This window comes from Hevea brasiliensis, chromosome 16 (genome assembly GCF_030052815.1).
Source record: "Hevea brasiliensis isolate MT/VB/25A 57/8 chromosome 16, ASM3005281v1, whole genome shotgun sequence".
Classification (NCBI taxonomy): domain Eukaryota; kingdom Viridiplantae; phylum Streptophyta; class Magnoliopsida; order Malpighiales; family Euphorbiaceae; genus Hevea; species Hevea brasiliensis.
Genome location: NC_079508.1, coordinates 27,640,477 through 27,655,272, shown reverse-complemented (window position 1 = coordinate 27,655,272; position 14,796 = coordinate 27,640,477). Strand labels below are relative to the sequence as shown.

At 30.8% G+C, this 14,796-nt stretch overlaps 1 protein-coding gene across 1 annotated transcript; it reads left to right on the top strand.

Annotated features, from left to right (window-relative positions):
* The first annotated feature begins 6,012 nt into the window (after positions 1-6,012).
* Positions 6,013-8,014, top strand: LOC110659389 (probable glutathione S-transferase parA). The gene is made up of 2 exons (XM_021817309.2): positions 6,013-6,366; positions 7,524-8,014. Exons 1-2 carry the CDS (start codon positions 6,052-6,054, stop codon positions 7,866-7,868), a joined length of 660 nt encoding a protein of 219 aa, XP_021673001.1. The 5' UTR covers positions 6,013-6,051; the 3' UTR covers positions 7,869-8,014.
* The last annotated feature ends 6,782 nt before the right edge of the window (positions 8,015-14,796 follow it).

Sequence of the window (14,796 nt, the reverse complement as noted above, 5' to 3'; positions counted from 1 at the left end):
ATGATTGAGAAATGAAATTGAAAAATGTTGAGATTTTGATATTGGAGTTTGAGAGTGATGAGATATGAATATTGGAAGTGTTTTTCACAGGTTCCGAAGAACTGTTTTCTCCATTTTTAGCCGGTACTCTGCCGGATTTTCTTTAAAATTTTCGGAACCTCAAATAAATAATAATTTCGATAAATGGCTTAAATAAATTATATTTCATAAACTATATTCAAAACTATGACAAAAATTGATTAAGGTAAAATAGAGGGCGCCGATACACCGTGTGACATTGCTTACTCGGATATTCTGTACACGGGTAAGGGGTGTCACAGTGACAGAACGTGTGGGTCCAGTGGCCTATAGGCTAACTTTACCACTAGAGCTGAACAAGATCCACAATGTGTTCCACGTATCTATGCTAAGAAGATACCGCTCAGATCCTTCACATGTCATCTCCATGGAAGAAATTGAAGTACAACTGGATTTGACATATGAAGAAGAACCCATATGGATCCTAGCTTGGGAAATGAAAGAGTTGAGGAATAAGTAGATTCCACTGGTGAAAGTGCTTTGGAGGTGCCACAACACCGAGGAGGCAACTTGGGAAAGTGAAGAGACGATGAGGCAATAATTCCCTTAACTATTTGCATCAAGTAAATTTCGAGGATGAAATTTAAATTAGAGAGGAAGAGTTGTAACACCCTCACTGTAGCAATTCTGCACATTCTATTTTTCAGGCGACCGGTGTTGGTCCGGACAACTAGAACGTCTGAAAAAATATTTAAACTAAAGTGAAGAACCATAATTAACTCAAATATTAATAAGAAAAATTTAGGAAAAATTTTAGAAATAAAATACAACCAAGTTAAATGAGCCGGTGCCCTAGAGATGGGTAACCCAATGGGAAGTTGCTATCCTCGCAACTAGGAGCCCTAAACCCTGGAGAAAATTCATAGAATAATTTTTGAGACTCCAAAGAAGAGTCATTGAGGTTTCTATGGCATTAGAATGCCAAGAAAATTCTTAGAAAAATTTTTAGATCGGTACAGACGATTTTGGCTCAATAAGCCAAACGGAGGGCATTTTGGTCATTTCATCTTCAGAGATGATTTTTGGTCAACTTGTCCAGTTAATTAAATAATTATTATGATAAAAAATATGAATAAATATTGCTAAAAATTTAATTGAAAATAAGTAGAAAAGAAAAGGAAAGAAAAATGAAAGAAATAGGCAATTATGACATCATGTGATGTCATAAAAAGTGCTCCCACCAATCACATTTAAACAACCACTTAATTAACTAATAAAAAGAAATAATTGAGACCAAAAAAATCAAAACACAATCTTCCTTCTTCCTCCCTCAAACTAGCCGAATTCCTTCCTTAACCCAAACCTCCATTAAAAGCTTCATCAAGCTTCACACCCTACTTAATCTCACCATAAATCCACTCAAGCTCTTCACAAAAACTCTTCCTTGCACCTTAAACTCTCTCTAACCAGCCAAAAGAAGAAGGAAAAAGGAAGGTTTTGCAACTTGGGAGTTAGTTCTAACAAGGTTAGTGTCCAATTCCTTGACTCTTTCATTTAAATTCTTATTAGAATGATAAATTTGAGCTAGGATATATGAAATTCCATTAAAAATAAATATGTTAAGGTGTTACCCTATTTTTGGCAGCCATGGACTTGTTATGGTTTTGATGATATCTTTGGATTAAATAAGTGAATAGGCTACCCTTGATATGATTGTAATACTTAAAACATTAGTTTATGAGTTTAGTGCAAGAAAATGAAACTTTAGAATTTTAGGGCTAGGATTTGAAACTCAAATATGGTGGTAGATGCAATTGAACACAAAATGATGTTGTAATGGTCATTTAGTGACCATTTGGTGTAGTTTGAATTGGAAATGGAGTGATTGGTGACATTAACTAATATAAAGAATTAGACTGCCTTAAGTGTGCATTCTAGACCCTTTGAATTCAGTGTGCTCTTCGAGACATAACTCAAGCTAGGTAACTCCAATTGGTGTAAGGCCAATTGAAGGCTAGACTCAAAAAATGCAACAATTTTGATGAAGGAACCTGTCCCAGAAAACCAACCTAAGTAGCTCTAAAACTTGACCTAATCCAGGTGACCAATATGCAGTCCCTGCAAAATGACCAAATGAATAGTATTCATTCATTTAGTCATAACTCAGTGTGGAAAGGTCCAATTGACCTGAATTTTTACCAATAGAAAGCTGAAACACAGCCCTACAACTTTCATGAAGAAAACAAACCTAAATTTTGACCATAACATGTCTAAAAACTGACCTACAATCAGTGTACAAAAACTATAGAATTGATTCTGCCCAGAAATTCTGAAAAAATTACAATCTAGCCAGTTATGGTGTTTAGGCCATAACTTGAGCTACAAAACTCTAAATGGAGTGATTCAAAAAAAGAAATCTAACTAGACACAATAAGAAACAACTTTGATAAAGAATATTTGGCCAAATTCTCACTGTAGGATGGCCTAATTGAATAATAAACTCTAGCACCCAAAACTAAAATTTCTGATTTATTCACGATTGGTTAGAAGTATGGATTGGCAACTAATGCCAACACTTTTGAGAACCAAAATGTAGTAAATTTATGTGATTAGGACTTATGTAGCTATTATGCATTGAAAAGTCAATAATTTAACCCAAATAGTAAAGTGAATAGTAACCTTACATGTAAAGCATGAAAATTCAATCAATAACTTGGTAATGTGCCCTAGTACACCTAGTAAAATTGGTTTGGATAGGTTAGCATGCCAATAGGGTTTAGTTAGTAGTACTGCACATGGGATTATGCCATTCTGTGATTTTATAGCTTTTAGCCATTCTGATATTATGATGATATTTAGCCTTGTGCCTAATGTTATTACAGCTTATTAGCTGTTCTATTGCATACCAGGAGACACTATGTGATCGATGGTTTGACGGCCCGAGGTACTTGGTACCCAATACCAATTTACCCGTTTATCCAGTTCATTCATCCAGTATAGGTTACTTGGGCAACCAAAAATAAAAATTGATAAATTTAACGAAATAATAGATATAACAAGTACCAAATAAATAAGACTATAAATAATTACCAAAAATTTGTCTGCATAAGACATCAATATACACACTGCATATTTATTTTTCTTTTAGTTCTTTTTATTTTATTATTGGCACCACTAAGCATTATTGCTTAGCGCATCACTTTTTATCACGCGTAGGTTCTGGAGAGACAGATAGAGAGCCTAGCAAACTACAGACTGGGTGAGGTCATAGATCTGCATAGAGTCAGAGTCACCTCTCATCTGTAGTGCGTCAGTGGTAGGACCTTTAGGTTATTTTTGAAACTTTGTTTTTGTATTTTGTAATGGGTAGTAGTTTGTGGTTTATAAATTATGAACTCATGTAAATAGTAAATTTATATAATCATATGTTGATGCACATATTTTGTAAAATTTCGTAAATTAATATAATTTGAGAATATCTTCATGAAATTAAATTTTATTTTGGATTTGAATGAAATTGTGGATTCATGTTGAAAACTTGAGATGGTTGTGAATGTTGAGAATTGTTGAGACCATATTGATGGTTATTGGAGTTTGAGAATGATTGAAAATGTATAGGAAGTGTTTTTCACAGGTTCCGAAGAACTGTTTTCTCTATTTTTAGCCGGTACTCTACCAGATTTTCTATAGAATTTTCAGAACCTCAAATGAATTTATAATTTCAATAAATGACTTAAATGAGTCAAATTTCACAAATTGCATTTCATCACCATAAAGAAATAAATTAAGACTGGATAAAAATAATTGAGATAAAATATGATATTCCGGTACACTGTGTGACATATCTTGCTCGGCTATACTGTAGACGGATAAGGGGTGTTATAGATTTTTTCCACGATGTCTAAATCTTTAATTAAATCCAGCAATAACACATCACAGTGGGCACATTCTCATGTTTTCTCATCCTTCAATTTATTGTAATAGAGGATATCGATTGATTTATTGAAAAGATTCCATCACCCACCCTAATTATCTTCAATGATTTTCATGACTAGGGGGAAAGAGAGAGAGAGAGAGAGAGAGAGAGAGAGAGAGAGAGAGAGAGAGAGAGAGAGAGAGGGAGATGGGAAGCTCCAGTAACTACAATGAATGACTCCTTAACGTTGTTTAGTCATGTGAAATACACGTGGACCAGTTTTTAGCTAATTTGATATGTTTAACACATAATTTGGGCTTTGTTACCGTTTTTTTTTTTTTTATGAATATATGGATTGCCCAGAATTTAAGTGACGTTTGGACCAATCATAGGAGCCTAAAAGAGCCTTTGCTTTCTATTAATTTGATTGACGGGGTGAAGTCCTCTATATTTATATATGTAGTGTGAAAAATGGAAAACTTATTGAGATATGGTCCTGCACCCTAGACAAAAATTTGTGGGCCCACCTATTTAATGTGTAGATCACGCTATGCATAATATGTTTTAGGTTGGCTACGCATAATATGTTTTAGGTTCATAATAGATTAAGTTTAAGTAAAAATATTCTATGTAAAAGTAATTATTTACTTAGTTAACTTTAGTAAAACTTAGTTCAATTAATATATGAGATTCTTTTTCCACTTTAGCTAGTTTTCATTTCTTTATAGCTATGGCAACTTAACTTGAATCTGTACAGGACATTAATTAGAACTCAATATTGCTTGAGATCTATGATAGCTAAGTAACTTTCTTTTTTGAATTTTTTAGTAGCTTCTTAAGAATAAATATTCTTGAGGATTTTGTGAAAGAGGGAGTTTGAGAAACCAGAGCTCAAACTGACACTAATGGAGCTTGAGAGAACAAAGCATAGAACAATGATAGATATCCTTAAAAAATATTTGGCATAAGGTTAAAAAATTAAAGGTTCAATTTTATATAAAGGAGTAATTGTTAATGGAGCAAAAAAATAATTAATGGTATTCGGTATGAGGTTAACAAAAAAAAAAAAAAAAAAAAAAAAAACTTCCATTTGTTAAGCTTTGTTAACTTAATCCCCCAAAGTTATCATTTGACGCTCTTTAAAAGTTAAATGTGAAAGAAGTTAAAAATTATAAGGGAAATAATTATTATTGTTAATCTCATATTAAACGCTCGTATTAGTGCCAAACACCCTATTAGCGCTAGTCACACCCTTTATAGTATATAATAATATTTATGAGAATTAATCTTCAGCTCCTTTTAAATATAAAATATTATTTAGCTAAAAAAATATGAAATGTCATTAACAATTAAACTAAATGAGCACTAAATCCTGGATCCTAGCTTTGATTATGAAAAGTTTTGATTACTTTTAATTATAATTTCCTAGTTATTTGCCAACAACTACAATTTTTTCATTTTTTTATCATATTCCAAATTTATGCATATAACTAAAAATTCAAACTTAAGTTCAAGCATCAAAGGTTAGGATTAAAATTGAAATTATTGGTTTACATTTTCATTTATCGCGTGATTTAAATTTTCATAAAATGCTCAGTTTATTATAAACGATTCATTTTAAAAAAGCATTTAAAATATATCAGATTTTTTTTTTACAAAACAATACGCCTTATCATTCAACTAAAAAACATTATGGAGCAGTAATGGTGAGCATAGCCTAATGGAAGCTTCATCAGGTTTAACTCCCCCTCTCCTACATATATAATAATTAAAAGAAAAAACCATTATGGAACATTTGGAATAATCGATTAAAATATATATGGGATCAAAGATTATAAGCTTAAAAAATTGGCTATGGAAAGAGGTGGGTACTTGATGAGCAAGCAAGCAACTTTTTTATGGGTGTGAAACCAATTTTTATGACATTTTCACGTGGGTCGCTTTGACTTGCCCTCTTTTTTAAATACTATAGTAGAAGAAGAAGAAGCAAATCAGCACAAGGATTCAAACCGTACAAAGTGACCTAAGCAATGACATCAATCTTTGCATTGTTGTCTATAAATACCTGTAATTTCTTGATTTAATAGCACTCACAACTCTAGAGCAACAAAAGAAAGATGGAGGACAAAGTGATTCTATTGGATTTCTGGTCAAGCTCTTATGCAATGAGGGTGAGGATTGCCCTAGAAGAGAAAGGGATCCAATATGAGGCCAGGGAACAGAACTTGGTAGATAAGAGCCCTCTGCTTGTGGATATGAACCCAATTCACAAGATGATTCCTGTCCTTATTCATAATGGGAAACCCACTTGCGAGTCTCTTGTCATTGTCGAGTACATCGACCAGGTATGGAATGATAGATCTCCTCTGCTCCCTTCAGATCCTTATCAACGATCACAAGCGAGGTTTTGGGCTGATTACATTGACAAGAAGGTGAGCCATTATTTTCGCTCTAAACTTTTCAGTATGGTAATCTCTATTACACCCATATGCACCAATACTCATGAATGTGACCATCTACTTGGTCGCCACACTGACTTAGATAGAAATTTCAAATATATATATATATATATATATATATATATATATATTAGAAAATTTTATCTCAAAGTTGCTCAAAAATTAATAATGAAAATAATAATTTATCCAATTTTTTTAAAAAATAATTTTATAAAAGTTGAATATCATCAAATTAAAAAAAATAAATTAAAAAGATTTTCTTTGTATGCAATTTTAAGTCAATTGAAATAAATAAATATATATTCTTAATATTATACCCTAAGAAAGTCTTAATTAATTGTCCTCGCAATTTTATTTTTCATCTTTTTCACCTTCTCATATTCATAAGAACTACAGTTTTTTTCACTCCATCTCTCTTTTTTATTTAATTTTTTATTTTTATCAATTGACTTTTTTTTCATTTAAAAAAAATACAATATAATTTGAATATGAATAATATGTTTCAAATAAGGGAAAGATCATGATGAAAAATTAATGAAGTTTCCGATTTGTAATATTATCAAATAGAATGATAATAGATTTACAATTTTAAAAGCTTAACAAATGTTTTACTAATATGGATACCGATTTACTTCTATGTGTATAATATTTAAATTCAAATGATTTTAAAAACTACGAATTAATCAAGAACAATTATAAATTTAAGATTATGGTGAGAATTATTATTTTATAAAATTATTTTCTTTAAATTTTACTCTATTCTTGTTACATGTAGAAAATTGTCATGCATTATTATGTTTCTTTTTCACTATAAGTAGTTTATTATTATTATTATTATTATTATTATTATTATTATTATTATTATTTATCAAAGGCCTAACTGATATGGGCTTTAGAAAGGAAAAGTCTACCCTCTGCTCTAATATCCTTCCAGCTAATAATTACGCAAATAAATTAATGTTAATTAACTGATGAAAAATACTAAAAAATTCAACGCTAGATCAATTATATTTGAAATTTTTTTTTTACCCCTTTTCGTAGGTCTAATTGGGAAGATTATATATATTGAAAATACATGTAAATTCTTTATTCAAAAAATAATTATGTTCTTTAAATATTTGCGAATACAGATTTATACTAATGGGAAGAAGCTATGGAGGGAGAAAGGAGAAAAGCAAGAGGAAGTAAAGAGGGAGTTCATAGCAGGGTTGAGGGCCTTGGAAGGAGAACTTGGAGAGAAGGTTTACTTTGGTGGTGAAAGAATTGGATTTGTGGATGTGGCACTTGTTCCAATTTCCAGCTGGTTTTACTCTTTTGAGAAATGTGGAAATTTTAGCATAGAGAAGGAATGCCCAAAGATAGTTGCATGGGTGAAGAGGTGCATGCAAAAGAAGAGCGTCTCTAAGTCACTTCCTGACCCTCAAAAAATTTATGGCTATGTTTTGCAGCTCAAGCAGAAACTTGGGATTGACTAAACTTTTGTGAAATCATATTAGCCAATGGTGTGTTTGAAATATGGGGTGGATATATATATGGTTTGGTTTGATTATTGGAAATAACTAAAATAAACTGTACTTTGATTTTTCTTTTCTCTAATGATTAGAATCGTTTCTGGATTCAATTTCACCGAATTTTAATTCAATTTTCCAATGCTTTGCTTCCAGTTAGATTCTCGAATCCTCAAAACATTTTATGAAATAGTTATCATAGAGAGTTATATCTGAATCACTATTATAAATTTTAAAGTTATATGTCATTCACACAACATTAGAAATTATATATATATATAATATTTTATTATATTGTATTAATAAAAAAAATAATTAACAATTAATTAAGATATTTACTTGCACAACTGAGTCTAAACCGTAATAATTTAAAACAAATAACTTGAATAATGTAATTAATTTTACGAAAAATTACTATTTAATTTCTATATTTTAATGAAACTAATTACTTGATCTTTTTATTTTTAAAAGTATATTATTTAGTCATTGTATTTTACTTTTATTACTATTTAGGTATTCCGTCAAAATTTTGTTAGCCATTAAATTACTATTTAGTCCCTCTATATATTTTTAACTATTATTAACATATTATATTAAGTAATTGATAACTAAAAATTAATGTATTAATTAGTGGTAATAACAAAATTAATAATTTTTATTTAATATATACAAACTAATTATTATTAATAATAAAAAATATAACTAAAAATGAAAATAAAATTATGAATTAGAAATTTAAACGTGCCACTTTTCACACTCCCATTGTAGTAATCGTTTATTAACTAAATTAGAAGACATATAGTGATTTGCAAGTTTTAAAAATTTTTTAAGTTATTATTATATAAAATTAAAGAGAGTCCCTTTATTTTTTTTATATTTTAATTGTTTATATTTATTGATTTCACATCATTAGTCACACAGAAAGAGAAAAAAATATATGGAATTAGTTAATTAGATAGGTTAGTTTTGATTAGAAAAAAATTATTAAACTAGGCAATAACACTTTACTTTGATACTAAAAACTTGTACATAATAATTAGAAAAAAAAAAATTTACTGGACCAATGCCCAAGTAACCTAGTAATGAATACTTAGGTTTTTACCAGATTAATGTCCGAGTAACCTAATAATGAATACTTAGGTTTTTACAGGACTAATGACTAAGTAACCTAATAATGAATACTTAGATTTTTTACTGGAATAATGTCCGAGTAACCTAGTAATGAATACTTAGTTTTTTACTGGACTAATAACCGAGTAACTTGGTAATGAATACTAGAGTTTACTGATAAATGTTCTAGTAACCTACTAATGAATTCTTAGGTTTTTACTGGACTTAACTTGGATGGCCATGTCAATGCTCTATGGGTGGACTTATACCTTGGATGGCTGTGTAAACTCCTCTTGGGTAGACTTATGCCTTGGATGGTTGCCAACACCTATTAGGTAGACTTATGCCTTAGATGGCTACGTCAACTCCTCTTTGGGCAGGCTTATTCCATAGATGGCTATGTCAGCACCCTTTGGATGGACTTATGCCTAAGATGGTTGTGTCAACACTTCTTTGGGTGGACTGGTGCCTTAGATGGTTCTATCAAGACCTCTTTGGATAGACTGATGCCTTACATGACTATGTCCTTAACTTTTTGGCCAGACCTATGATGTAGATGGCTGTGTCAACTCCCTTTGGACAGACTTATGTCTTAGATGTCTTTGTCAATGTGACACCTTACCCCTGTCACACCCCGGCTTAGTAGGCCCCAGCTCAAGCCCCTCTAGTGAGCCTTCTTGCCAGCGTACCCTTCTAGAGGCCGGACCTGCGACTTCACAAGGTACTGTCCGCTTTGTGGAATTAAATCCCTTCGCCCTGCAGAGCTAGGATTCGAACCCTTATCACTCACGGATTTGCTTCGCCTCTCACCAATTGAGCTGCAAATGTAATGGCCCGGCCCACTAGTGATATTGTCCGCTCTGGGTCGAAGCCCTCACGGTTTTAAAACGCGTCAATAGGGGTTAGGAACTATCAACTTATAAACCCAGCATCTCTCCCGTGTTTTGCCGATGTGGGATTTGCCTAGAGTGTTACAATCCACCCCCCTTATGGGACTCAGCGTCCTCGCTGAGGTTTGCCCCACCATCGCTCAAGGTTGCACGCGGAGCATCTCTGATACCAAATTGTAACAGCCTGATCCTTCTCCAGTTAGTATTGTCCGCTTTGGCCCATGGGCCTCACGGATTTGTCCCTTGGGAGGTTTCATTCCCAAAAGCGCGCTGACCAGGTGAGGAAGGCTCCCACATATATGGCCCAAATCTTTTCTTCCCGTTTCCGATGTGGGACACGAAGTTTCCACCCGGTCGTGCTGGTTGAACAAGCATGTCCCAACCCCATCCTGGTCATGACAAGCCCACCGGCTTTGCCTGTGCGTCCTCGCACCACACACCGTACTAGAGGGAGTCCAGCTCTGATACCACAAATGTAATGGCCCGGCCCACTAGTGATATTGTCCGCTCTGGGCCGAAGCCCTCACGGTTTTAAAACGCGTCAATAGGGGTTAGGAACTATCAACTTATAAACCCAGCATCTCTCCCGTGTTTTGCCGATGTGGGATTTGCCTAGAGTGTTACAACCCCTCCGTAAGGCATAACATGCTCCCGTAGTACACCTAATGAATTATCGTACTTCGCCTACCGATAACCCATTAAATATACTATAAGGGATTTTAAAATAATTTTTGATCATTTTTTTAGTGGTGGGAACGTTGAATATTTATTAAAAAGCCTTTAATTGAAATTTTGGTCATGGATCAAATCCTCGATTAAAATCTGATGTTATGAAAATTTTTTAAAATTTCAGCAGAGTGTCGGATTTATTTTGAGAAAATAGTTTTTCAAAACCTGAAAAGAAAAACACTTCCAATATGTTTTCTCAACCACAACTCCAATAAACTCAATTTCATCTCCCAAATCAATACAAGTAACTCAATTCAATTTTTAAGTCAAACTCATCATAGAGGAAACAATTCATTCATTCATTCATTATCAAACTCAGAAAGAATTTTGAATATTACATTCATTAAGGTAATAAAATTAGTATTACAAAACTATACAGGTAAATAAAAATCTCAAATTTACATTACAATAATTGACATTTAATTACATACCAAAATATTTTACAAGAGTTTTTGTACAATTGCTCAAATAAAATTAGATACATATAATTACATGAATACATCAAAATCTAATACACTAGGGTATACTTATGATGTACCCGGAGCTAGTCCCAATGTATCTTCAAGAAATCTTACTCAGCTACTCTATCTTCCTTTCACCTGCGACAGCATACAAAGCTATCGATGAGTGGTGAACTCAGTGGTGCACAACTATAATTTAAAATATGATACATTATATATTGACAAAATTATAGCAAAGAATTTGGACATCTTGAAATTCATCAAATCAAAATCAATATTTTCAATGATACAAATCAAGTATTCAAATGACATTGATTAAGAAATTCAATTTAGCAATCATAACTGAACATTTAAAATAATTCCATCCATTTATGGAAATAAAGACAAAATTTCACTAAAATCAATTATGTACAATTCTCATTTTAGAAATCACCATTGCTCATTTTCCAAAAACCATTCTTAATCTCACTAACTCTATGCAAGACTAATCCGTAAGGGCCATTTCTAAAGTGATTCTCATTCCCTATGGTCGGGAAAATTGAATCATCATGCACATTACATCAACACAACAATTACTTCCGAAAAGGGCCAAGTTAAACTTAGATCTAACCTCTGATAAGAGGAGGATCTAAGCATGTGCACGTACCATTGTAATCAAAACAAATCGAACTCCAGTGTCTCCTCAACAAATGAGGGACAGGTAATAATCTAGTCAAGCATCTATAGTGAGATATAAAACCACATCATGAATTTCTTTGTCCTTTTGTGAGCATAAATCATAATACAATTTAATTCAATGTCAATTCCAATATCCAATAATTTTTTTATGCCCATCACAATTCAAAACATATTTTATTCATTTTCCATGTCAATTATATTTCAATCAAAAATTTCCAAAGCTAATTTTATTCAATTCATGACAAAGAAAATCATAACTAAATTCATTTTCCAAAACTAAACTCATTCATACCATAACACATTTCAATAATTGTTGAAATAAATTCAATACTTGATAAACATAATACAATAAGAAATAAAATCATTTAAACAAAAGACATATGAAGAAACATAACCAGTAAAAATACTAGCTGTGCACAAACCTCTTTTGTTGACTCAATTTACTCCAATTTTCGTTTTTCCTTCGAAGATCCCTTTTCAACTGAAACACATAAATTTAAAGTGCTTCAGCATCTATTCAATCCATTTCTAATAATTAATTCCAATAATTTCTTTGCAGACTTATCCTACTCATTACGGTTCTTTACATTTTTATGTATGGTGATACTATTCATATCACTATTCAAGTTAAAATATTGACTTTTTTCTTCTAAATAAGTTTATTAACTCTAATTGGGGCTTTTGACAAAAAAGGTGTAATAAAAAATACAAAATACAAAAAAAGGGTGAGTTTGACACTAATTATCAAAAATGGGTGAATTATGCTGAGTTGGACGAGATGAGTGTGGGATGCTAACTATAATAGCGTTTTTAAGGTCCGGACGCTATTCAAAATAGCGTTCGCGTGAAAATTTTGAAAGGAGAGCTGGACGCTATTCAAAATAGCGTCTAGCTTTCCTTGCAATAATAAAAAATTAATTTAAAAGGTTTAAACTTTTTTTTTAAATTTTTAATAATTTTATTTTATATTTTAAATAAAATATAAATATTATTTTAATAAATAAAATTATAATATGTAATATTATATATTATAATATTTTTATTATAAATATTATTTTTTAATTTAAAATTAAATTAAAATTAAAAAATAAATAATTAAAAAAATTTAAGAAAAGTTGGACGCTACTATCCAACTTTTCTTTAAATTTTTAATTATTTTACTTTATATTTTAAATAAATTAAAAATATTATTTTAATAAATAAAATTATAATAATTAATATTATATATTATATAATATTTTTAATTATTTTATTTTATATTTTAAATAAATTAAAAAAACAAAAAATATTAAAAAATTATAATAAAAATATAAAATAAAATAATTAAAAAAATTAGACTATAAGTTGCGTCTAATTTTTTTTAAACCTTTTTAATTATTTATTTTTTTAATTTTAATTTTTAATTTTATTAAATTTTAATTTAATTTTAAATTAAAAAGATAATATTTATAATAAAAATATTATAATATATAATATTAAATATTATAAATTTTTATTTTATTAAATTTTAATTTAATTTAAAATTAAAAAATAATATTTATAATACAAATATTATAATATATAATATTACATATTATAATTTTATTTATTAAAATAATATTTATATTTTATTTAAAATATAAAATAAAATTATTAAAAATTAGAAAAAAGGTTGGACGCAACTTTTATAAAATTATTAAAAATAAAAAAAAGGTTGGACGCTACTATAAGTAGCGTCCAACCTTTAAACTTTTTTTAATTAATTTTTTATTATTACAAGGAAAGCTGGACGCTATTTTGAATAGCGTCCAGCTCTCCTTTCAAATTTTTCACGCGGACGCTATTTTGAATAGCGTCCAGACTTTAAAAACGCTATTATAGTTAGCGTCCCACACTCACCTCGTCCAGCTCAGCATAATTCATCCCTTTTTGGTAATTAGTTTCAAACTCACATTTTTTTGTATTTTGTATTTTTTATTACACCATTTTTGTCAAAAGCCCCTCTAATTGCCCCCACATACCACATTTTGGGTATTAAATTTGTTGGCATTGATTACCAATTAAATTTCCAAACTTCCTAAGTAAAATCCCAAAAATTCAGTTTTAGGTCACAAGTTTTTACTGTTCCATTGGTCTGTCTGCAATGGAATTTTGGCCAACTTTCGTTCATCAAAGTTGCTCCTTAATGTGTCTTTTTCTTTAATTCCCTTTTTGAATCACTCCTTTTAGAGTTTTGTAGCCCAAGTTAAGGTCATTTTTCTAAGGCTAGCCAGATTGGTCCAAACCCAGATTCTGGGTGCCAAATTTGGTTCTGGCAATTTTGAGCAACCAACTTTGGTTGACAATTTGACTTGGTTATGAGCAGAATTTGGATTTATATTCTTCATGAAAGTTATAGTACTATGTCATAGATTTCTAATGGTTCAAAAATCAGGTCATTTGGAACTGCCTAGACCAAGTTATGGCCAAATGAACAAACGCTGTTTATTTGGTCATTTCTGTACAGTGGCAGTGTGCCTTACCCGAATTTGACCTAATTTTACACCACTTTGTGTTTAGTTTTAGGGAAAGGTTTCTTCACCAAAATTGTTGCATTATGTCTTAATTTTCATCTCCAATTGACCTTACACCAATTAGAGCAACTAATTTCCAGTTATACCTATTTGAATGGGTAAGCATCAAGCTGTCTAGAATTGAACATCACACATTCACAATCCCATTTCAATTTTAACCATTCAAACACATTCTAATTTACACCAATTAACCATTTTAAACTTCAATTAGGTCAAGGTACATCAATTTACCAAATTCTCCCCCAAAACCCTAAGGGTCAAGAACCCTAATTTCCTAATTTCTTCAATTCATAAAATTTACACATACACATCATCTATACAACATTAATTCACCAAGAATTCATGGTTAATTTAACTAAACACCATCAATTCCAACTTATCCCTAGCATGACCGAAATTCATGGAGTCTCTTTACTTACATAATTGTTCCAATTTTTCATCACATTTTAACTTAATTCAAGTGCAAGAGCATGCA

Coding starts and splice junctions, on each gene's coding strand:
- LOC110659389 (XM_021817309.2), top strand. CDS start 6,052: ATGGAGGACAAAGTGATTCTATTGGATTTCTGGTCAAGCTCTTATGCA. Junction 6,367..7,523: donor CTGATTACATTGACAAGAAG/GTGAGCCATTAT, acceptor TTGCGAATACAG/ATTTATACTAATGGGAAGAA.